This window comes from Anabrus simplex, chromosome 2 (genome assembly GCF_040414725.1).
Source record: "Anabrus simplex isolate iqAnaSimp1 chromosome 2, ASM4041472v1, whole genome shotgun sequence".
Classification (NCBI taxonomy): domain Eukaryota; kingdom Metazoa; phylum Arthropoda; class Insecta; order Orthoptera; family Tettigoniidae; genus Anabrus; species Anabrus simplex.
The window spans coordinates 708,390,834-708,413,902 of NC_090266.1; the positions used below are offsets into that span (position 1 = coordinate 708,390,834).

Here is a 23,069-nt window from a genome sequence, read left to right on the forward strand (position 1 = left end):
AATGTTATTGCAAGGAACTGCTTTCAGTTTCATAACTCTACTTACCAGGCTGATTAGGTACTGGTAGGTCAGGTCCATGAGTCATGAGTAATAGGCCAAATAGCCAATGAGAAGTTTGGATATTTCATTTTGTTTTCTGAGCTAATTTCCACAGAGAGGTAAATGTTTTACCAACTTAAGTGTGGCAATAATTTGAGATTCTGATTCAATAATAGACTATACAATAAAAATTTCACCAAAGGAACAATATATACATCTATTACAATTAAATAGAAGTACGGCGTGATTATGCAATTAAAATCATTTAGTATTTGACTAGGCCTATACACTAAGAAACTAACAGACAGTAAAGAGACTGCTAGACGGACGAACGTGCACGGCAAGTCGGTGAATCATACCTCAGTGTCCATGATCTTGCCAAAACATTATACCCCTGGTACCCTTTCTCACACCATATGCAAAGTCCCCACTACTTGCTGTGGCGCTATGCAAATCAGTTAGCCGTGACGAGCGACATTTTGTGCGTATTTCTGCTAATAATTAACGAAAATAAAGTTAAGAATTAGCTGAAAAGAAAACAGGGCTGTACAAAGTGCTTTTATAAAAAAAAATTACTCCTATATTCCTAGTTTCGGACGGCTAAAATGGAATAATTTTTTCTCCTCAAAGTGGGGGGGCAACTGCCCCCCCCCCCCCTCGCCCCCTTTGTTGCCGCTATTGGTCTGAGATAGCAACTCTACTCTGTCATATTTGCAATCCAACTTCCCTTGCATTCTTAATACTGTGTATCTAAATTTCTAGAAAACAGAAACCAGAATTTTGGCCCTCGCTTACTTCTCGATCTGCCATCTTCACACATGGGAATATTCACGTGTTTACTTCCCTTGATGCGCAGTATACTATTATTCCACAATGAGGTGCGTGAGAACTTCTGTTATCGTTGCATCTTACGAATGCGGATACTACAAAACAGAATTGTGTCAAAAATAGACATGATAAAAAATTACTCAGGGCATCAATTTCCATAAAAGAAACATAGTTTGTATTTTACCACAAAATCATGTTGGCTAGTGTAATCTATAGAAGATAGAAATCATCAGCATAACTGTTAAAGTCTTAAACTGATTTTGCAAGTTGCTTTACATCGCTCCGACACGGGCAGGTCTTATGGCGACAATGGAACAGGAAGGAGCTAGGAGTGGGAAGGAAGCGGCCGTGGCCTTAATTAAGGTACAGCCCCAGCATTTGCCTGGTGTGAAAATGGGAAACCACGGAAAACCATCTTCAGGGCTGCCGACAGTGGGGTTCGAACCCACTATCTCCTGAATACTGGATACTGGCCGCAATTAAGCGACTGCAGCTATCGAGCTCAGTGTCCTAAACTGAAATAACATCTTCATTTTAGAGTTCCTTCAGCTGATCTCTCAAAAATGCTGTGAGAAACTGTTAATTTTTATAAAATTTAATCTGTTCAACAAATTGTTAATTTCACTTTTAACTTCTGTACTTGTAATGTCTTATTTTTCAGTGAGAGTGATGGTGTCGAAAAACAATTTTAGCTGGCTGGCAACAAAATACAGAAAAATAAAGAAAGTGGTTTTTCACAGAATTTCCTAAGGGTGACAAGTCATTTTTCAAGGGAAAGGAAATAGGTTATCAGTGCAGGAAATACATGAATAATTCTCTGAACTACTGGCAAATGAGACAACCAGCTTGTTTTGCTGTGTCCTAAATCCATTTTATATTCTGTTTGTGTAAATTCACAAAACTATTTCAGTGCTTGATCTCTTACAGAATATATGTGCAAGTGTTGATAGATTTTATTTATAATCGACTGGATATCAGTGGGTAGGATGTCTGCACCAGTTTGAAGGGGATATGCTGGACACCTAGTATCAATCAAATCATTTGTCGTTTTTTGTTGAAACTTGTGATACAATTTTTTTTTCCTTGTCTCCTCTTCCCACCAAAATTTATGTTTGTGTTGTTTGCAGGCATGGTGATCACTTTTTCCTGAAGTTCAAACTTTCTTGAAACCTCCAACATGTAACAAATAAGCACATCTGAGGTTTCTCCAATTATATTTACCAACTCTAAAATTTTCTCCCTCTCATCTTTTCCAGGTTGAAAATAACTAACGACCAGGGGTACTGATTTCACATCCAGGTGGTTAGAAGCATGTATCACCACTGAAATAAAATAGCTTCTTCCAGTTTGCTAATAATTTTTTATTTTGCGACAGGTGCAATGAGGTGGTGACAACTGATTAATATTTACAGTATTTTGCAAACACACTGACTTTCTGATTGACAAGTTTATTCACAATGGTTGTGGTGCAATACATTGACTTAGAACTGTTGTTATGCACTGCAGTGTGGAAGACAAATGTTGCTTCTTGTGCTACTGGTTATTGTCTTTCCATTTCATCCATAATTTCTATATGTACATGCTCTCTAATACTGCTTTTTGACATCCTACTCTCCACAACAAGTCTATCCTGTTTTTTTTTTAACTTTATGTGGTTTGTTATGTCTGATCATCCACTATTTCCAACGCAGAATTTAATGCTACACATTTTGCATTCAACATTTTCCCCAGTGTCCTTTAATGAACGGATATTCTCTTTTTATATTATCATTCATGGAACACGTATGATGATGATGATGATGACGATTATGATGGATAAAGGAAAATGTTGTCACAAACCATCACCACTATCTTGTCCACCTCCTTAGTGTAATGGTTAGTGTTATTATTTGTTGTCCTTGAGGGCTCGGGTTCGATTCCCGGTACTGCTAAAAATTTAAGAATGGCAGGATGGCTGGTATGTGGTTGAAAGTTTACATGCATTTCACCTCTATTGGGGTTATGCCTGAAAAGAGCTGCATAACTTCAAGGTGAGGACACGAGTTCACTTTTTTTTTTTTACCACTATCTTTAGAAAATAAACAACAGAATCATACACGATAGGAACAGGAAGTACTCTGTCACTATGATCCATTCACAAACATACTACATCATGGATACTAGAATATATTGGTCAGGGCGCTAACATCTCAATATCGATGTTTGAAGCCACATATGGTCAAAAGAAATGTTTAGACTCCATTGGTGCTTACATCACCATACAAATATTTTTACATAGATAATATGGTGATGCTCAGAGATAATCACGATTGAATGCTGTAGTCTCTGGTATTCAGTGGGATACTCACAAGTAAAGCCACTCCCCCCACTTTTTTTTTTTTTTTTTTTTTTTGAGATCAAGAAAAAGCGGGATATTTTCTGGTCCTGAAAAATGTTTTTGGGACACTGAGTCTTTCTGTAAAGCAAACCAGGACTGTCCCAGGTAAAATATGATGAATGAGGTCCCCCAGGTTATGAGGGTATTTGGGGTTTGTAGTAAGATTGTAAAGGGGTGTGCATAGAAAAGTACAGATCCAGTGTATGTGTATGGGACCCACACAAGGATTACTTGGTATGGGAATGGAGAAGATCCAAAGGAAAGCACCATGATTTGTTCTGGGTGATTTCTGACAAAAGTGTAATGTTGCAAAAATGCTGCAAACTTTGTGTTAGGAAGACTTGGGAGTAAAGAGAGAAGCTTCTCCGAACTGTAAGTGGAGAGATGACGTGGAATGACATTAGTAGATGAATAAGCTTGAGTAGAGATTTTAGAAGATCAAAATATGAAGATAAAGCTGGAATTCTAGAGGACAAAATGGGGTAATATTCATTTATAGGAAGAGGACTTAAGGATTGGAATAATTTATCAAGGTATATGTTTGATAAATTTTAAAGTTCTTTGAAGTCATTTAAGAGAAGACTAGGTAAACGTGTGATTGAGAATCTGCCATTTGGGTAATAGCTCTAAATGATGATCAGTGATGACTGATTGATTTGTTTGATTAAATTTGAATGTAAATCACAGAAAACCATCTTCAGGGCTGCTGACAGTGCGGTTCAAACTCACTATCTCCTGAATATTGGATACTGGCCGCACTTAAGTGACTGCAGTTACTGAGCTTAAATTCAAAGAATTCATAAGTACGGTATATGTTGGATAAAACAGATTTATTAGTAAAAATTTCATCTTCAGAGAAATATTCAGTAGCGCTCATAAGTTTTTGTTTTGTTTTACAACTTGCTTTACGTTGCACCGACACAGATAGGTCTTATGGTGACGATGGGATAGGAAAGGCCTACGAATGGGAAGGAAGTGGCCATGGCCTTAATTAAGGTACAGCCCCAGCATTTGCCACTGCTTCCTTCTGAGAAGCCCGAAGCGAAGTCTTCCATACCTTCGTAGCTACCCAGCTACCCAGTGTCTTAATCGCCAGACAAGTGCAAATTGAGAATGTTAGTTTCCTCAATCACCTTAGAAAGTGTACTCAACATAAATTCAAGGAGAAGTCTATGGATATTAAGTAGATATTTTGTACAAACTATATATACAATATTAGGCAGTTAATACCTAAGACTTTTAGTATTTCTTTTTTTAATCCAGTAATTGAATAATAATTATAAGTCAAGTATTTTATGCTTTTGATATAGTCTGTACATCTCCCAATTCTCCTATCCTGTACTCTCCAATGCCAGCAACTTCAACTGTGTTCTTCATCCTGAATGAAACAAAATTGTGCATATGGTCAATCATAAATAGTGAAAATACATTTAACTTACCGTCCAACATGCATTGCCTAAGTCAGCTATCTTTACTTTTATATCACAAACTTCTTGCACAGGGTCAGGCTGGTGAACAAGTTGCTTAGCGTCTGGACAGGAAGCCACACGACGGACTGGTTTACCTACAACAGGGGACATATTTGTTGAGGGGCTCTGAGTTACCGAGATGTAGACAAGTTATTTATACTAGAATTCTAATAACGGAGATTGATATGAATACTTAGAAAATGTAGGTATTTTGAATATGGTTTAGATGCAGTAGATGAAAATTTGAAAGCCTGTATATTTCAGCATTCAAAATCACATAGCTTTAAAAAAAAACTCAAAAGGAACAGAAAGTAAGAAAAGAATAATGTCTGTATTTTTATGTGACTAAATTATTTATCAAATGAAAATGGAAACGATGCATAAACACATGTACAAATGAAAATGTAGCAGTGTCAGTAATGTCAGTATACAGCAATAAAAAAGTAAATTACTTTTAATGAGAATAAATTTCCATTCTCCTTTTACTTGATATTTATATTAATGATGATCATATAACTCACTTATATTAATGTAAATATTTTCTTATAAATGAAATTTTCTTCAGCTTATCCCAGGTATTTCTAGAGCCGCTGGAGCCACCTCGTTCATTTTGAGTTCTGGCTGGGGGTTTAAGGCTGGATGCCTTTCCTGATACTACATGGTTTTCAGGTGAAAATTCCAACCCTGGAATCAAACCTTGGCCATCTGTGTAGAAAGCCAGCAGTTACGCCACTATATTAAACACGCTCCCAACCCTAGGGAACAACTAAAACCGTATGTGCTTATTAGTTTAAAATTATCTCTTTTATTTCAACAGTGAGAGCATTTTAACATACTCCTCTTCTTTTTCTAGGAGACAGCAGCTCATTCACACACTCTGATGAGGGTCATTGCAGCTGTTCAGGAAAATAGAACAAAACTATTTTCATTCTGTTAATGACCAGAAACACAAACTCCTTCCTTAGATTTAGCTGTTATGGTGGAACAGTATGGACAGGATAGGTTGATGATGATGATGATGATGATGATGATGATGATGATGTTTGTTGTTTCAAGGAGCGTAACAGCTAGGTCATCGGCCCCTAATGGTACAAGATGGAATGAAAAGACATAATGAAAATTTTAAAATATATCCACTGACTAGAATGATGAAAATTGGTTATGAAATTAAAATAATCAGTGGATCTGATTTGCAATGCCTTATTTTCTGATAAAATTATAGAAAATATAGATTACAATGGAATAAGGCATTGCCTTGAAGTACACAAATATATACCATTCAAGTTAGAAGTTAAAATAACACACAAACACAAAGTAAAATAGAGCCAATGGGATAAAAGCGTAGTTAACTAAAGTAGACAAATAGAAAAATACACTTTTACACACAATAAAAAAGGCAGCTATCTCTCATAAAATGGACGACGAGGTTTGCTGACTGCTTGTCATCTCGTAGGATGACGGAAATGGTACTCGGGAGTTTTAGACTACGGTGGAGATCGGCCAGGTTCACGTACTCTGTAAGGATGTGTACCATGGTTAGATGACCACCACAAGTACACACCGGGGGGGCATTCAAGCTTCAGTAGGTAGGAGTGCGTTACTATGCTGTGACCGATCCGAAGACGATATAATACCACCACTGCTTCTTTTTTTTTTTTTTTTGCTGTAATTGTTGCTCAGCAACAGCCATATTTTGCGAACTATAATGCAGCAAAATATTGTCTCCATATAGCGACAGTATTACTGCTGAACTAGCAGTAGCGACAATACCGTTCGTGGCAATCATAAATAGAGTGACACTGAGAACCGATCCCTGTGGGACTCCATTTTCCTGAACATGGTATTGCGAATATACCCTCCCTATTTGGGCACGGAATAAATGAAGGACAAAAAATTCACTATAAACACTGGCAAGTTACCTCGGAAATTCCACTGATGTAGAACTGATAGGAAGTTGTATCACCTTGTGGTGTCATAGGTCTTTTCTAAGTCAAAGAAAACAGCCACCAAATTCTGATTGTGGAGAAATTGGTCCTGGATAGAACTCTCCAGGCATACCATGGTCAGTGGTCAAGCAAGTGGCTCGAAAACCACATTGGTACTCTGACAAAAGTCCCCTTTTTTCCAGGCACCACACAAGTCAGCGATTCACTATCCCCTCAAACAGCTTACATAGACAATTAGTTAGGCAAATAGGTCTATAACTTCCTGCATACTTAGGATTTTTGTCAGGCTTGAGGAGAGGAATTACTATTCCCTCTCGCCACTGTGACAGAAACTCACCCTCTATCCAGATTCGGTTGAACACCACAAGGAGATAGAAAAGACTATCCTCACTGAGGTGTTTCAACATCTGGTTATGGGCATTATCCCGTCCGGGAGACGTGTCCCTACAAAGTGCCAAGGTGCTGCAGAGTTCCCACTACATAAAGGGCACAGTATAGTCCTCTGAAGCTTGAGTGGCAAAACTCAGATGATGACATTCTGCCTCCCGCTTCAGAGGTAAGAAATCACAATGATAATTCCTGGAACCAGATACATCTGCAAAATAGCTTGCAAGATGGTTAGCAACTGAGGGTGAATCAGTCACAATGTGGCCTGCAATGGAAACTCCCAGTACTGAGGATGATCCTTGTACTCCAGAAATATGTTGAAGTTTAGTACACACTTGAGATGATGGTGTACAGTATGTGATGTTATAGATGACACATACCATTCCTGGGAATTTTTCTTACTTTGTCGAATAAGAACTTGCGCCTTAGCACGGATTTTCTTAACTTTTAGTTAGTCACTCACGGAGATTTCCTCTGGGCCGATTACATTTTGCATGGTACTGAACTTCCCAGTTGAACCGTGAGTCTCCCCATCCCTATACCTTTCTCCTTGTTCATTTGGACTCGTCCTGTCAGCATTTTGGCGCGATCGTGCATCCTGTGTGTGAGTGTGGGATCATTGTTTTGACGAGTGACATCGCCTGGACGTTTGATCCGTATGCGAATAAGTAAATTACCTTATACTTTGGTGCATAATTTTTAATTTTGAAGGTCGATGACCTTGTTGTTTTGTTCTTCTAAACTTATTTCACAAAAATATTATTTCATATTTCATATGATGTGATCATCGTAGATAATGGAGAGTCTCACGAATTTAATATCATAAAATAATTCGACATAGTTAAGATCTACAGTATTCTGCTTTTAGATCAAACAAACTGTGTAAAAATAACCTACAAGTGCTTAAAAGCGTTTCTTTTAATTATACTGAAGAATACTGCAAATGAACATGCCAAAACAACATCTCAAAGGATGCATTTTTAACCCCGGAGGTTACCTCTGTGCGCGACTAGTAACGTAATAATTTTCGCGTGACTAGACAAGGGTTAAATATTACCAAGCTGGCCAGAGTAGTCTGCTTATGATACCATTTATGAGCACGTCGTCGTTCTCTTATAGTTGCTGCAATTTCTTCATTCCATCAAGGAAGGATTTTTCATCGAGGAGTCCCTGAAAAGAATGGAATGGACTCCTCAGCAGCAGCAAGAATAACTTGTGTTATATAAGTTATTTCACCATCTATGCTCCGGCTGTTTGCATAATTAAAGACAGCCACTGATGTAAACTTTGGCCAATCAGCACGTTTAATAATCCATCAGGGAGGAACACTGATGGATTCCTGTTTCAAAAAAGTAAGAATAATTGGGAAATGGTCACTGTTATAGAGGTCATCATGTGTATTTCATTGAATCAGAGGAACGAGCACTCAGCTGCAGAGACTGACTACAATGCGTTCCCTCCCGTGTATTCAAAATGCATAAATCCAGCTTGCGTATTAATCTCTCCAACTCCCTTCCTCTGGAGCAAGTTACTGCAGAGCCTCATATAGGATTGTGGGCATTAAAATCACCCAAGAAGAGGAATTGGAAGTGGGAGCTGATCTATAAGATCAATTACGTCATTGACTTTTAGTGGCTGACCTGGTGGAAAATACACATTACACACTGTTGCTATGACAGGCAGCGGTACTCGTACTGCAATGAGTTCCAGTGGAGTTCTTAGGGGAATCTCTTCGCTATAGGTGACATAGCGAACAAAAATACCAACTCCACTGGTAGCCTGGTAGGCATAACTTCGTTCTGTCGAGTATAGTCAAAAATTTCTCAAGACCGTATGACGACCTGGTCTGAGGTTGGTTTCTGGAATCCAGACTGTATTCACCATGAATATTAACTGATGCAGCTCAGTAAGATGCTGTCATAAGCATTACAATTCCACTGTAACAGTGCCATAGTGTGGATTTCTGAGGTTTAGTTTAGAAGCAGCGAGATGCTACTTAGCATACACTCACATCCCCAACCGAAGATGGAGATAAATGCTCAATGTGCAACACCTCCTTCTAACAATGGTGCTTGTCAGACCCACACTACATGCGGCATATGATAAACTGTGAAGTGGGCGACTATTTTATAGCAATGAGACAGGGAAACACCATAGTACATGACCATACATTGCTACTCAAAGCAATGAAATTTAAGAAGATAATTGATCCTCACAATTCTTTGCTGTTCGACGTTTTCAACTCCTGGTTTAAAAAAGAAAGTTTCAACAAAGTAATAAAATCACTTGTCAAAAAATAATCCATAAAGTTAGCAAGCGATTAGTTGAAGGGAATGCTGATATTGAACAAGGAACTCATGAGAGAAGTCGGGTCTCTCATTGAGGAAAAACGTCTGCCACTAGATCAAGTAATTAATGTCGACCAATAAAGATTATGATGATGATGAACATCATGCTGCTTGTTGTTTAAAGGGAGGGATGGATACAGTACTTTTGCATCCATCTCATGGGGCTGGCCAGAGCAAAGTGTAGCTTTCACCGAAGTCCCAGCCTTATCCATGGCTGCTACAATATGGAAGCTCCTGGGGTGTGGATGGTTCTGAGAATGACAGAGTACAACCAGTGTGTTATGAAAGGTGTTGCTCATAGGGTTAGTCGTGCTGAAACAGCACTTTCTGGCCCAGTGAAGAAAGCAATGGCAAACTACCTCACTCTTCATCTTGTCTAGTATGCCGCATTTTGGTACTGTCATTGGTTTTTGTGGTTTTCCTGTAACTGCAGCCTGTGGTGGTGCTATTTGAGGATCCAACCAGCCTCTGGGCTGATGACCTAACAGACAACATCTAGGTCATCGGCCCCTAATGGTACAAAATGGGACTAAATGGAATAACAATTTAAAATTCCAAAATTCATCCACTGGCCAGAATTCAAAACTTTATGATGAAGCATGAATGGATGAATATGAATGTAAAATAATCAGCAGATCCAACTCACAATATCAACAGTTAGAAATAATTGCAAAATCAATCCACTGATTAAAATTCAAAAAGACGACAATGAACAATGATTATGAACTTAAAACAATCAGTGAATCCGACCTCTTCCAAACCACAATCCTGAATTAACGATGCTTGTTGTCTCAAGGGGTCCAAAATCCAGGTCAACGGCCCCTCATAATGGTACTTATCACCAGTGAAGTAGAACTATGATATTTCTCATGTAGCGGTACTAATCACAAGTAACGTAGATGCACGGTGTTTCTCACATTGTGGTACTACTCACAGGTAATGTACTACACACAGGTAATGCAGACCTCTAGTGCTTCTCACATAATGTGCCACTCATAGGCAACACAAACCCTAGTGTTCCTCACATAGTGGTGTTAATCACAAAGACCTGTACTATCCTGTTGTGTTCCTCACATACTGGGTACTAATCACAGGCAATGCAGAACCATGGCATCGCTCATATAGTAGTACCAATCACAGGCAAAGCCCAGATCCATGGTTTTCCTTGAAACGCAGACCGATGATGTCCACAACCAGATCCTGAAACACCCCAGTGAGGTTAGCCTCTGTTTATCTCCTTGGGGTGTTCCAGTGTTCCAACCAAACCTGGACAGAGGGGAGCCTCTGTCATAGTAGCGGATACTATACACAGGTACTGTAAGTCCATAGCCTTATGGTACTAATTACAGGTAATCTCATGGTTCAAAATTCAGCATCCTTGGTTCCCCCTTTTAGTTTAACAGGGACACTGGCTATCAAATTGAGTAATACCTGGTTGACAGTCATTATTCAACAGGGACACCAGCTATCAATTAAGTAATACCTGGTTGTCAGCCATTAAGAATTTACGTAGGTAGTTTCCTTCCCTGTCCCTTCACTATTGTTATTTCGTCTCGGTGTTTTCCAAATTCGCACGTACCGGGTGAGTTGGCCATGCGGTTACGAGCTTGCAGCTGTGAACTCGGATCCGGGAGATAGTGGGTTCGAACACCACTGTCGGCAGCCCTGTAGATGGTTTTCTGTGGTTTCCCATTTTCACACCAGGCAAATGCTGGGGCTGTACCTTAATTAAGGCCTCGGCCGCTTCCTTCCCATTCCTAGGCCTTTCCCGTCCCATCGTTGCCATAAGAACTATCTGTGTTGGTGCGACGTAAAGCAAAATAGCAAAAAGAAAATTGTACATTCCTCATCGCCAGATGTTTCATTCCAGGCTTGTGTCAATGTTCATACACCTGTCAATGTCATATGTTACGTACACATATTGTGTGAACCTCTTAGACTGATTCTGATGGTTCGGTCATTTTCTGCTTCGAACACTAGCGCTGTGCCACGTCCTGGGAGCCATCTGGTGGCGAATGAACATACCATTTCCACTTCTACTATAACGTCTAAATTTAAAGAGTCATTGTTTAAGAAGCCTTTCTTGTGGACAGCTGAGATTTCTTCTGATGACGCAGAGCACAGTTCTCTGCGAAACGTAAAGAATTTCACCTTATTTTCTTGACACAGCATAAGCCCAAAAGCCTATACAGTATCATGTCTATAAGTACGTGCTGTGAAAGCATCTATGGCAACATTATTATCATTATTATCATCATCATTATTATTATTATTATTATTATTATTATTATTATTATTATTATTATTATTATTATTATTATTATTATTATTATTATTTCTTTTTGCAAAAAAATCAGACTTTTTAAATACTCATCTGGGGTTCACAACGAAGCTGAACTGATCGATACTAAAACCTGTAAGCTGGCTTAGCTCCCAATAAGCAAGATTATATGACAGATATATCGGCTAGGTGGAGATGACCACAATGTACCCTTTTAAGGGGTGGGTGGAAACCAATGTCTTTGATTTGGGATGCTGCATCTAATTAACAATACTCTTGTTGCAGTTGATAGCAAAGGAATACATTTGCTGAATCAGACATAGGGAAAAAATATTCTCTGTTTTATACACCACCTGTAATATGGATTTCATTTCAGTAAGTTCAGTTCCAGATTAAGATAACATAGCCACAGGGACTGTAAAGAGACACTTCATTGAGGATATTGTCGGTAGAAACACACAATTTTTTTCCAGTGTTGTGCTCATAACACTAGATATGGATTATTTCTTCATGCTTTAAGTCTGCTTAAAATTTTTAAACTGTTTCTATAAGAATGAAGGGGTCTTCAGCCGGGCAGCTCCTCCTCTTCCTACGCCATGGATGCACCCCATTCGTATAGGTATGTCCTTTTATCAGACCCCAATGGCCATTTTTCCCGCAAATATGACCGTCAATTTACTGAATATCAAGGGGTTTATAAGCAAATATACTAATGTGACCAACAGGGATTTGAAGGTCTTACTAGAACAAGCACTGTGGCCAGTTGTACAGGCACATATTAAAGTTCTTCTTTTGGTGGTTTCCTCAGCAGCCAGCCAATAGAGATGATGAATTATACAACTCCACAGTTCCTGAAGGCATTGAATTCATCATGAAGCTAATTCCATCAAGTGTACTTAATGGCAACGTGCAACCTGCAGATGTTTTCTTCTTCTGTCAATAAAAAAAGATAGTGAAATTTATTAAAGACACATTTATGGTACCTTCTGACAATGACATAATGAATGGCATAGAGACCACTTCTTATGCCTTCATTCCTTTGCGTATTTCCAATTCTCTGCAGCAAGATTCTCTAACTTAATCAAACTTCCTTTTCTTTTTCTTTCAATATGGCTACACATCCTTGGAGTACTGCTTCAAAGGAGGATTGACGGAAGAGTGTTTCCATGAGAAATACGATCCACCTGCTTGCATCAAATTTGTACACTGTAAAGAATATGTATGCAAGGACCACGCTTTTATTGTTGACTTACATATTTTTTGTATCTGATTTCCTAGTCACGTCAGAAAACTTTTCTGTCGAGCGTCTGATGTCATATTATTAACTATTTGCTGCAAATAATCCATTTGTTTCATAATCATTCTTATGATGTCTCCATAATCACAGTATTTTCATAATCACCGTGACAGTTGAAACCTCCAGTTGTAACAGTCCATAGCAGCTAAAATGTATATGGTGTATATAATTATATTCTGTTTCACTATTAACTGCACTATACTGTATATTAAAATATAATTGGCGCAACAACATATTGTGACCCTCCCTCTTAAGTCTGTTTTCTTCTAGCTGTGCCCAGATCGCAAACTGGATGTGAATATATCACAATTTGGACTTTGTTAAGTCTGAAGTCCAGTGTCGTAAAATTCTCTTACAGTATACCAGGCGCGTGGTGCTACATTGCAATTGTTGCCAGCAGCAACATACAGAAAAATAGAAAGTTACTGTTCCTTATTATACAAGAACTCCACAGTGTAACAGCCCTGAAGGACCGTGGACTACCAAGCAACCGCTGCTCAGCCCGAAGGCCTCCAGATTATGAGGTGTCATGTGGTCAACACAATGAATTCTCTTGGCTGTTATTCTTGGCTTTCTAGACCGGGACCATCATCTCACCATCAGAAAGCTCCTAAATTGTAATCACGTAGGCTGAGTGGACCTCAAACCAGCCCTCAGATCCAGGTAAAAATAAATCACCTGGTCAGGAACTGAACCTGGGGCCTCTGGGTAAGAGGCAGGCACGTTACTCCTATACCGCGAGGCTGGCAATTTCTTATTATATAATTTTTTTTCTCTACCAACAATCTAAATCCACTAGATTTCTGTAACATGTGTCAGAAAAGATATGATTGCCAACTAGCACTGAAGAATTGAACTGATGCATAGTACATACACAAAACGTGTTCAATGTTTCCAATTTACACCCCATGTTACCTGCAGTGCTTCAATGGCAAACTTGCTCAGACTGAGTGTCAGTGACTTGCAGTGTCGTGGTGAGAATGTGCATAGGGAGTAGAAGAAAAAGTGCTGTCACTCCCCTAGTTCCTCGGTCCCTCTGCTAAGTGGCTCTTCCTCTGCCAATTGAGCTTGGGCTTATAGTCAGCATGTAAATAAAAGACAATATTGCATGCACAATATTATGCTTTTGTTTACCATTCCAGAAGTCAGTTGTCAGATAATTTAGGCTGTGATCTTAGAATATTTCAGTTCATTTCTAACCTGTTTTCTTAAAAAATAATATTGACATTTCATATTATGTACAACAAGTTTAGGTGCCTATGTTGTCAGTTTGCAGCACCCTAATTCTTTGGAATTAATTATTATACTGTGTAAAATATCCCAATAATTGTAAAATTATATTTGTCCTACAGACTTTGTCCACAGGAGAATTTTTATTCAACTATATTTTCAACTTGCACGGACACATTAAAAACGGCTCTTGAAAGATGAGGGAGGACAGTGCTGTCAATGCTGAACTTATTGCTATAGTTCCTAATAAACTGAGGGCTGCAGCATGTATTCCTTCTGTAGGTTTTCCATGAAGGAGACTCGTACATTTATGTCATTTTATGATCTTGGACACATTGGGTACTATATATCGTCCTAAATAATAAATCAAACATTCCTACACTGCAGGGCCAGCAATTCCTTATTATATAATTCGTATTTTCTAACAACAATCTAAATCCACCAGATTTCTATAGGCTAACACATGATAACCATCTAGCACTGAAGAACTGAACTGATGCATAGTACATACACAAAACGCCTTCAACGTTTCTAATTTACACACCCCATGTTACCTGCAGTGCTTCAGTTGCATACTTAACCAGGCTGTGTGTCAGTGACATTCACTGTCATGGTGAGAGTGTGGTATAATGAAATAGCGTATGGCTTTTAGTGCCGGGAGTGTCCAAGGACAATTTCGGCTCGCCAGATGCAGGTCTTTTGATTTGACGGCCATAGGCGACCTGCACGTCATGATGAGGATGAAATGATGATGAAGACGACACATACACCCAGCACCCGTGCCAGCGAAATTAACCAGTTATGGTTAAAATTCCCGACCCTGCCGGGAATCGAACCCGGGACCCCTGTGACCAAAGGCCAGCATGCTAACCATTTAGCCATGGACCCGGACAGAGTGTGGTTATCAATACCGAGTAGGCCTAAATTGTTCTCCCAGTCCAGTAAAATGTCGCCCATATTGCAATAGAGGCTTTCACGGCCAGCGTTACAAATCACATCAGTGTTTTCCGGGCTTCTAGGCCGTGGTCCAGGAATGTGCAATGGTCCCGACTTTTGCTCAGCAAGGATTCCGAATTAACTTGATAGCAGAAAAGCTCACAGTGGAATGAAACGGTGAATCACCATCATTAAAAGTTATCATTCCCCTCCCTGACGGGAGGTTATGCCTACTCTCTGGCCAGGAGATTCAGCAGGTCGGGGGAGGAGCGATGGAGTAAGGAGAGGGGTAAACGTGAAGTGAAGGAAGGGGAGAAGTGGGAAGGTGTTTATTATTTATTAACAATATGCACGATTTTTTTTCTAAATACATACAAGGGCATAACTGTCATATATTATTTTGGAACAAAATTTACTATATAAATTATCTGATTAAGAACGTATGGATAATATACCGATACAGGACTCTAAATCTACATTAATACCTAGTTTTAATACATTGATTCTTAATGGCATTTTGATAGCCTATTGATAATACAGCATACCGGTATCTAAAGAGAGCTTTACAGACTGCATTTTAGAGACAATGGAATTAAGCAATTATATATTATGTACAATATTCCTATATACATCCATTGCTATTGACATGGAGGTTAGTTAAGTTAATTTTGGATGATAATATGTGAAAAATTAGATTGATTGCAACTTACATACATTACATACATACTGTACATACATAGATACATCATTATAGACTGTTATGTCTTTCAGCGTTCAGTCTGCAAGCCTCTGTGAATTTAATAAACGTCGCCACAATCCTCGATTTGCAACTATTGTTCTGGCTTCATTTAGTTCTATACTCTTATCTATAAATCGTTAGAAACCAAGTCTAACCGTCGTTGTCTTGGTCTACCTCTACTTCCCTTACCCTCCACAACAGAAACCATTATTCTCCTAGGTAACCTATCCTCCTCCATTCGCCTCACATGACCCCACCACCGAAGCCAGTTTATGCGTACAGCTTCATCCATCAAGTTCATTCCTAAATTAGCCTTTATCTCCTCATTCCAAGTACCCTGCTGCCATTATTTCCACCTGTTTGTACCAGCAATCATTCTTGCTACTTTCATGTCTGTTACTTCTAACTTATGAATAAGATATCCTGAGTCCACCCAGCTTTCATTCCTGTAGAGCAAAGTTGGTCTGAAAACAGACCGATGTAAAGATAGTTTCGTCTGGGAGCTGACTTCCTTCTTACAGAATACTCTTGATCGCAACTGCGGGCTCACTGCATTAGCTTTATGACACCTTGATTCAATCTCACTTACTATATTACCATCCTGGTAGAACACACAACCTAAATACTTGAAATTATTGACCTGCTCTAGCTTTGTATCACCAATCTGACATTCAATTCTGTTGAATTTCTTACCTACTGACATCAATTTAGTCTTCGAGAGGCTAATTTTCATACCATTTTGATTGAAACCTATTTTCAAGTTCCAAGATATTAGACTGCAGGGTTTCGGCACAATCTGCCATTAAGACCAAGTCGTCAGCATAGGCCAGACTGCTTACTACATTTCCACCTAAATGAATCCCTCCCTGCCATTTTATATCTTTCAGCAGATGATCCATGTAAACTATGAACAGCAAAGGTGAAAGATTGCAGCCTTGTCTAACCCCTGTAAGTACCCTGAACCAAGAACTCATTCTACCATCAATTCTCACTGAAGGCCAATTGTCAACATAAATGCCTTTGATTGATTTTCATAATCTACCTTTAATTCCATAGTCCCCCAGTATAGCGAACATCTTTTCCCTCTGTACCATGCCATATGCTTTCTCTAGAACTACGAAGCATAAACACAACTGCCTATTCCTCTCGTAGCATTTTTCAGTTACCTGGCACATACTGAAAATCTGATCCTGACAGCCTCTCTGTGGTCTGAAACCACACTGGTTTTCATCCAACTTCCTCTCAACGACTGATCGTACCCTCGCTTCCAAGATGCCAGTGAATACTTTGTCTGGTACACTAATCAATGAGATACCTCGATAGTTGTTGCAATCCTTCCTGTTCCCTTGCTTATAGATAGGTGCAGTTACTGCTTTTGTCCAATCTGAATATACCTTACCAACACTCCATCCTAATTTTGCTACTCTATACAGCCATTTCATCCCTGCCTTCCCACTATACTTCACAATTTCCGGTCTAATTTATCCATTCCTGCTGCTTTATGACAATGGAGTTTATTTACCATCCTTTCCACTTCCTCAAGCATATTTTCACCGACATCATTTTCCTCCTTCCCATGAGCTTGGCTGTTCGCAACACCACCAGGATGATTTTCTTTTACATTGAGAAAATGTTCAAAATATTCCCTCCACCTCTCCAGTGATTCCCTGGGATCTATTATGAGTTCACCTGAGTTACTCAAAACACTGTTCATTTCCTTTTTCCCTCCTTTCCTAAGATTCTTTATTACTGTCCAGAAAGGTTTCCCTGCTGCTTGACCTAGCCTTTCCAGGTTATTACCAAAATCTTCCCACGACTTGCTTTTGGATTCAACAACTATTTGTTTCGCTCTGTTTCTTTCATCTACGTACAAATCCCTGTCTGCCTCGGCCCTTCTTTTTATGTTTACAAGCTGCTCTCACTTCATCATTCCACCAAGATGTTTGCCTTTTCCCATCTTTACACAGAGTTGTTCCCAGGCATTCCCTTGCTGTTTCTACTACAGCATCCCTGTATGCCACCCATTCACTTTCTATATCCTGAACCTGCTTACTGTCCACTGTTCGAAATTTCTCACTAATCATATCCGTGTACTTCTGTCTAATTTCCTCATCCTGGAGATTTTCTACCCTTATTCATTTGCAGACAGATTTCACTTTCTCTATCCTAGGCCTAGAGATACTTAGTTCACTACGGATAAGATAGTGGTCTGTATAATCGAAAAATCCCCGGAAAACTCGTACATTCCTAACAGATTTCCTGAATTCAAAGTCGGTTAAGATATAGTCTATTATGGATCTAGCCTTCCATGTGTAGCGGTGAATAGCCTTATGCTTGAAGAATGTATTTGTAACTGCTAAACCCATACTAGCACAGAAGTCCAGCAAACGCTTCCCATTGCCATTAGCTTCCATATCTTCCCCACATTTACCAATCACCCTTTCGTATCCTTCAGTTCTATTCCCAACTCTTGCATTGAAATCGCCCAGTAGCACTATTCTATCCTTGCTGTTGACCCTGACCACGATGTCACTCAATGCTTCATAAAACTTGTCAACTTCATCCTCATCTGCACCCTCACATGGTGAATACACGGAGACAATTCTAGTCCTAATTCCTCCAACTGCCAAATCCACCCACATCATTTGCTCATTTACGTGCCTAATAGAAACTATGTTGCGTGCAATGGTATTCCTGATAAAGAGCCCTACCCCATACTCTGCCGATGACCTTCGATGTTAGGCCCCTTAAAACAACAAGCATCATCATCAAGCAACCTTGCTAACACCCGTCAAGTACACTTTATAATCTCCTATCTCTTCCTCGTTATCTACCCTTACCCGAATATTACTTACTCCTAGCACTTCCAGATGCATCCTCTTTGCTGACTCAGCCAGTTCTACTTTCTTCCATAGGCCCCATTAATATTGATAGCTCCCCATCAAATTCCATTTCACTCGCCAAGTTGTTTCCAAGGAGTCCCTCGCCTGTCAAATGGGAGTGGGACTCCGTTACTCCCATAGGTCCGAGGCTTGCTTAAAATGTTCTGAACTCAGTAAATTCATGAAGCAGGATGCTACCCTACTTGCACATAGTCAAGTGAGGATCTCTCGTCTAATGGGTTATGGACCACCGGTGAATTGTATAGTCCTAGCTGCCTGAGCACAAGGAGGGCCAATGACTCAGAATATGTCCGAGATGCCCACTCCCATTCCATAGCAACTGGTATCCGGACTCTCAGGACCACTTACTAGGCCACTCAGCCGTTGCCCATGGTTCACGAACTAGGACGTGACTACAGTAACCCACACCTGAACCACTGCAAGAGGTGTGATATATGTTGGTGCGGAAATGTGCTATGGGCGGGCAGGACGCCGACGTCCGCCCACACACACACACACACACACACACACCACAGAGCATGCTGTAAGTTGCTGCTTGTGTGGGCGAGAGGGGAGTTGGTTTGAGGACTCCCGTCACAGACTCAGAGAAGCCACCACCCTAGGGTGGTGGTAGAGAGCAGAACAGGTGAAGAGGGAACGGGGTAAAGTGCGGTGAATTAGGGGGTGGGCCATGGAGAAGGTGGGGCAGAGAAGGATGGTCGCGGGTGAAGGCACGTTGGATAGTGCGTTGGAAGTGAATGAGGACGTAGGAATTGAGTTTCGGGAAGAGGAAGATGTCATACAAATCGGCAGTGGGATAGGTGAAGGGGAGGCGGAGGGCATAGCGGACTGTTCGAAGTTTGATAGAGAGGAGAGGACTGTATAGGTGTGGGTTAGAATGGGCTACGGCTGCCGAAGAGGTCAAACCATAAGTGATGGTAGGTCGAACAAAGGACTTATAGGAGAGGAGACGGAGCGAGGAGTTTAGACCCCACCGGATGCCGGCCAGGTGGCAGACCAGATGGACACAGGTGGCGGTCTTGGATTTGAGGTGAAGAAAGTAGGTGCAGAAGGTCAAGTGTTGATCGAAGTGGATTCCGAGGTATTTCAGGGTAGGTCGGGGTTGAACTGGGGAATTGCAGATACTGATCTGTGGTTGGTTGGGGTCACGGATACGGCTGGAGCTACGACGTCGGCGGTGGAAGAGAATGGATTGGGTCTTGGCGGGGTTGAGTTTGAGGTGCCATCGATCACACCAGGATATGAAGGAATCAATGTAGTGTTGTACTGCCTGATTGATGGCTTGAACAGTGGGGAGGGGAGCAAGGGTAGTGGTGTCATCAGCAAATTGAAATAGTTGGAGTGGTTGGGGATGTTGGGGAATATCGGTAACAAACAGGATGAATAGGAGAGGAGAACGTGGGGAGCCTTGGGGGCACCTAAGGCAATAGGAAAGGAAGAGGACAGATGATGGTTGATGGAGATGTGGGTGGATCGATTGGAAAGGTACCGTAGGATGAGATGAGTGGATATAGGAAATGGGGAAGGCAAAGAAGCGCAGTTTGAATATGAGTGCCGGATGCCAGACGGAATCAAATGCGAGGTGGAAGTCAAAAGTAATGAGGAATGTAGAGGGGGCGCGGTTGAAATTGTTGTAAGTTATCTGGACAATGCATAAAACTAGGTAACAGTGCAGTAATTAATGTCTTCAACACAGAACTGGATGGCGTATGTTCTCTACTCTGTCGTACTACCAGCATGTTCCCAGAAGTGTAGCGTAGCGGATGTGGTTAGGCGTTACCTAGCGATCGACGGAATGTGTCATCGGTGGTTCGAATCCTGCATCGTTCAAATATTTTTGCATCGGTATGATTTTTTAATACGTAAACACAGGCCCACGTTTGCCACATTCAAACAGTAGAATGACGCTGTTATTCACCTGGTGCCCTATTTAGGGCCTGAATGCAATATCTGCTGCCATTCGGCATGTTTTCCATAGACGAATAAGTTGACATGCTCCTCATTTATGGGGAAGCAAGACAAAACGCGTGCGAGGCACTACGTCTGTATCAAGAACGGTATCACGACAGATGAGTGACACCCTGCTGCTACGATATTCCACCGTGTTGAAAGACGCCTAAGGACAACAGGCGTGATATCCAAGCAGCTATCAGTCCACGATAGGCGCGTTATATTGGGTAAAACAGAAGAGGCCGTTCTGGAGGCAGCTCATAATAATCCACACATCAGTACAACGGCGACTGCGCAACGGGTGAACATCAGCCAGCCGTCCGTCTGGCGAATACTGCACCCATACCATTTTGAGCTACACCAAGAGTTCCATGGGCGGGATTTCGAAGCTCAAATAGAGTTCTGTCGGTGGCTGTTACGCAGGCTGGACAACGATGCAGCATTCGTATTGCATATCTTGTTCTCGGACGAATCGCTCTTCCACAATAATGGGAACGTCTATCGCCACAACATGCACTACTGGAGTGCGGACAATCCTCATTGGGTGCGACAGTACAATGGGGAGTGATTTTATTTTTTTATTTTTTAAAAAGAATTTGGTCTTATGGCGACGATGGGATAGGAAAGGGTTAGGAGACCGTTAGTCATTTGGAGAATTTTACGGCATTAGCCTATGTGTGATAATCATACTAATATTATTATTAATAATAATCTGATAACATACACGACAATATTAATCACAAGTCAAATCGTATGTTTTCCGAACAAGAAGAAGAAGACGAAAATGTAGGTGTTATATTTGCAATGGAAAATCAATATTAATTAAGTTAACCATTTTAAATGTGAATTATAAATAATGTTTGATTAAAGTACCTTGAACAGTTTTAGGTTTTAGGAGACCCAAGGATGTCGGATATTTGTCTCAAATGAGCTCTTTAACGTGCCAAAAGCTAACAACACGAAGTTGTCACATTTAAACAGCCTCAAATGCCATTGACCTCCATCGGTATTTTATCCGCTATTTTTGGCACTAACCAACTGTGCTCCCGAGTTCGACTTCTAATATTTAGGATTCACGATGACTTACTTAGAAGAAATGGATTTGCAAATTCAAATATGAAATTACCATAGGTCACCGAAGATAATCGGGTATCCAACATCTCAAGGTCACAAAGCTATGCCAACACCAATCTTAGTTGTGGCAGCGGCAAACTTTGAGAGAAGCAGCTGGCCAGCGCTTCTTAAAAATATCATACTGTTACGTGCTCATGCGACTGCCAGTCCTCTGGAAGCCTCTGCCCGGTATTTCCTGGAGGGAATGAGTGAGTCAGGCCGGGGAAGTCCCGGCCGACCTGAGGGCATGTGACAACCTCTCCTTCTATTGTGCTTTTCGTCTGGTGTGTCCGTGAATTTTCTGGAAAACTTTCCTATTCTGTACGCACCCTGAAGATACCAGAACTTCATCACCAGGTTCATAAAAGCAGGCTCGCCACGAACATGAGTAGTGTTGATCGTAGTTGAGTTGTGCTCTGTTGTTGTCTTATCACATGCTATGTGTTGACTAATTCAGTGTGTGGAGCAGTCGTCTGAGCTGATTGTACTAGTGTGCAGCAATCCTGTGTTGTGATAAACAACAACCAGGCTGCATTAAGCTGAGTGAATTGACTAGTGCATGAGGAGCGAAGTGAAAGGTGAAACGTGTCAGTCAAGATTACGGAGGATTCCCGTTCCAGGTAAATCCTGCCAGGCGGAGACCCGCTGTGAGGACAAGAGATTTATGTAAATAGGCACTAATAATAAGTGAAGTGTCATTCATTGCCAAGTATAATTATGTGTGTGTGTATTAATTGTGTCATTCTCGATTGAATTAGTTAATTAAAACTCTTTTATTCGTAACAATACAATGGGAAGTATTAGAATTCAGTGAGTTTGGGGTCGGGCGTGACGTAAAAAAGTAATATGCTTCGCTAGTGATACGTGTCTATGATCGAGACAGCCGTACTCTTCTAGAAGTGGAATAATGTTATTAGTTTTACGTCCCAATGTTTCAGAGATGCCGAGATGCCGAACAAAAGTTTCCCACAGTTCTTTATGTGTCGATAAATGTACCGAGACGAGGCTGGCGAAATTGAGCACCTTCAAATACCACCCGGCTGAGCCGAGATCGAACTTGCCAACTCGAACTTAGAAGGCCAGCGCTCTACCATCCGAGTTACTCAGCTCGGCCTTCTAGAACTGGTTCAGGCCCTTAATGTCTATTAGTAAGGAGAATAGCAAGCCAAAGGCTTTGTCTCAGTTACCATGACAACTGTTTAGCCAATACCTGATAAGAAAACTCA

At 40.6% G+C, this 23,069-nt stretch overlaps 1 protein-coding gene across 2 annotated transcripts in view; it reads right to left on the reverse strand.

Moving 5' to 3' along the window:
* The window catches only part of LOC136864389 (SRSF protein kinase 3), a 541,887-nt gene that overhangs the window by 93,164 nt on the left and 425,654 nt on the right, over nucleotides 1-23,069 (reverse strand). For both annotated transcript variants that reach the window (XM_067141325.2, XM_067141324.2), the window contains exon 9: nucleotides 4,684-4,808. In XM_067141325.2, the coding sequence (XP_066997426.2) occupies nucleotides 4,684-4,808 (125 nt within the window). The remainder of the gene's footprint in view (nucleotides 1-4,683; nucleotides 4,809-23,069) is intronic.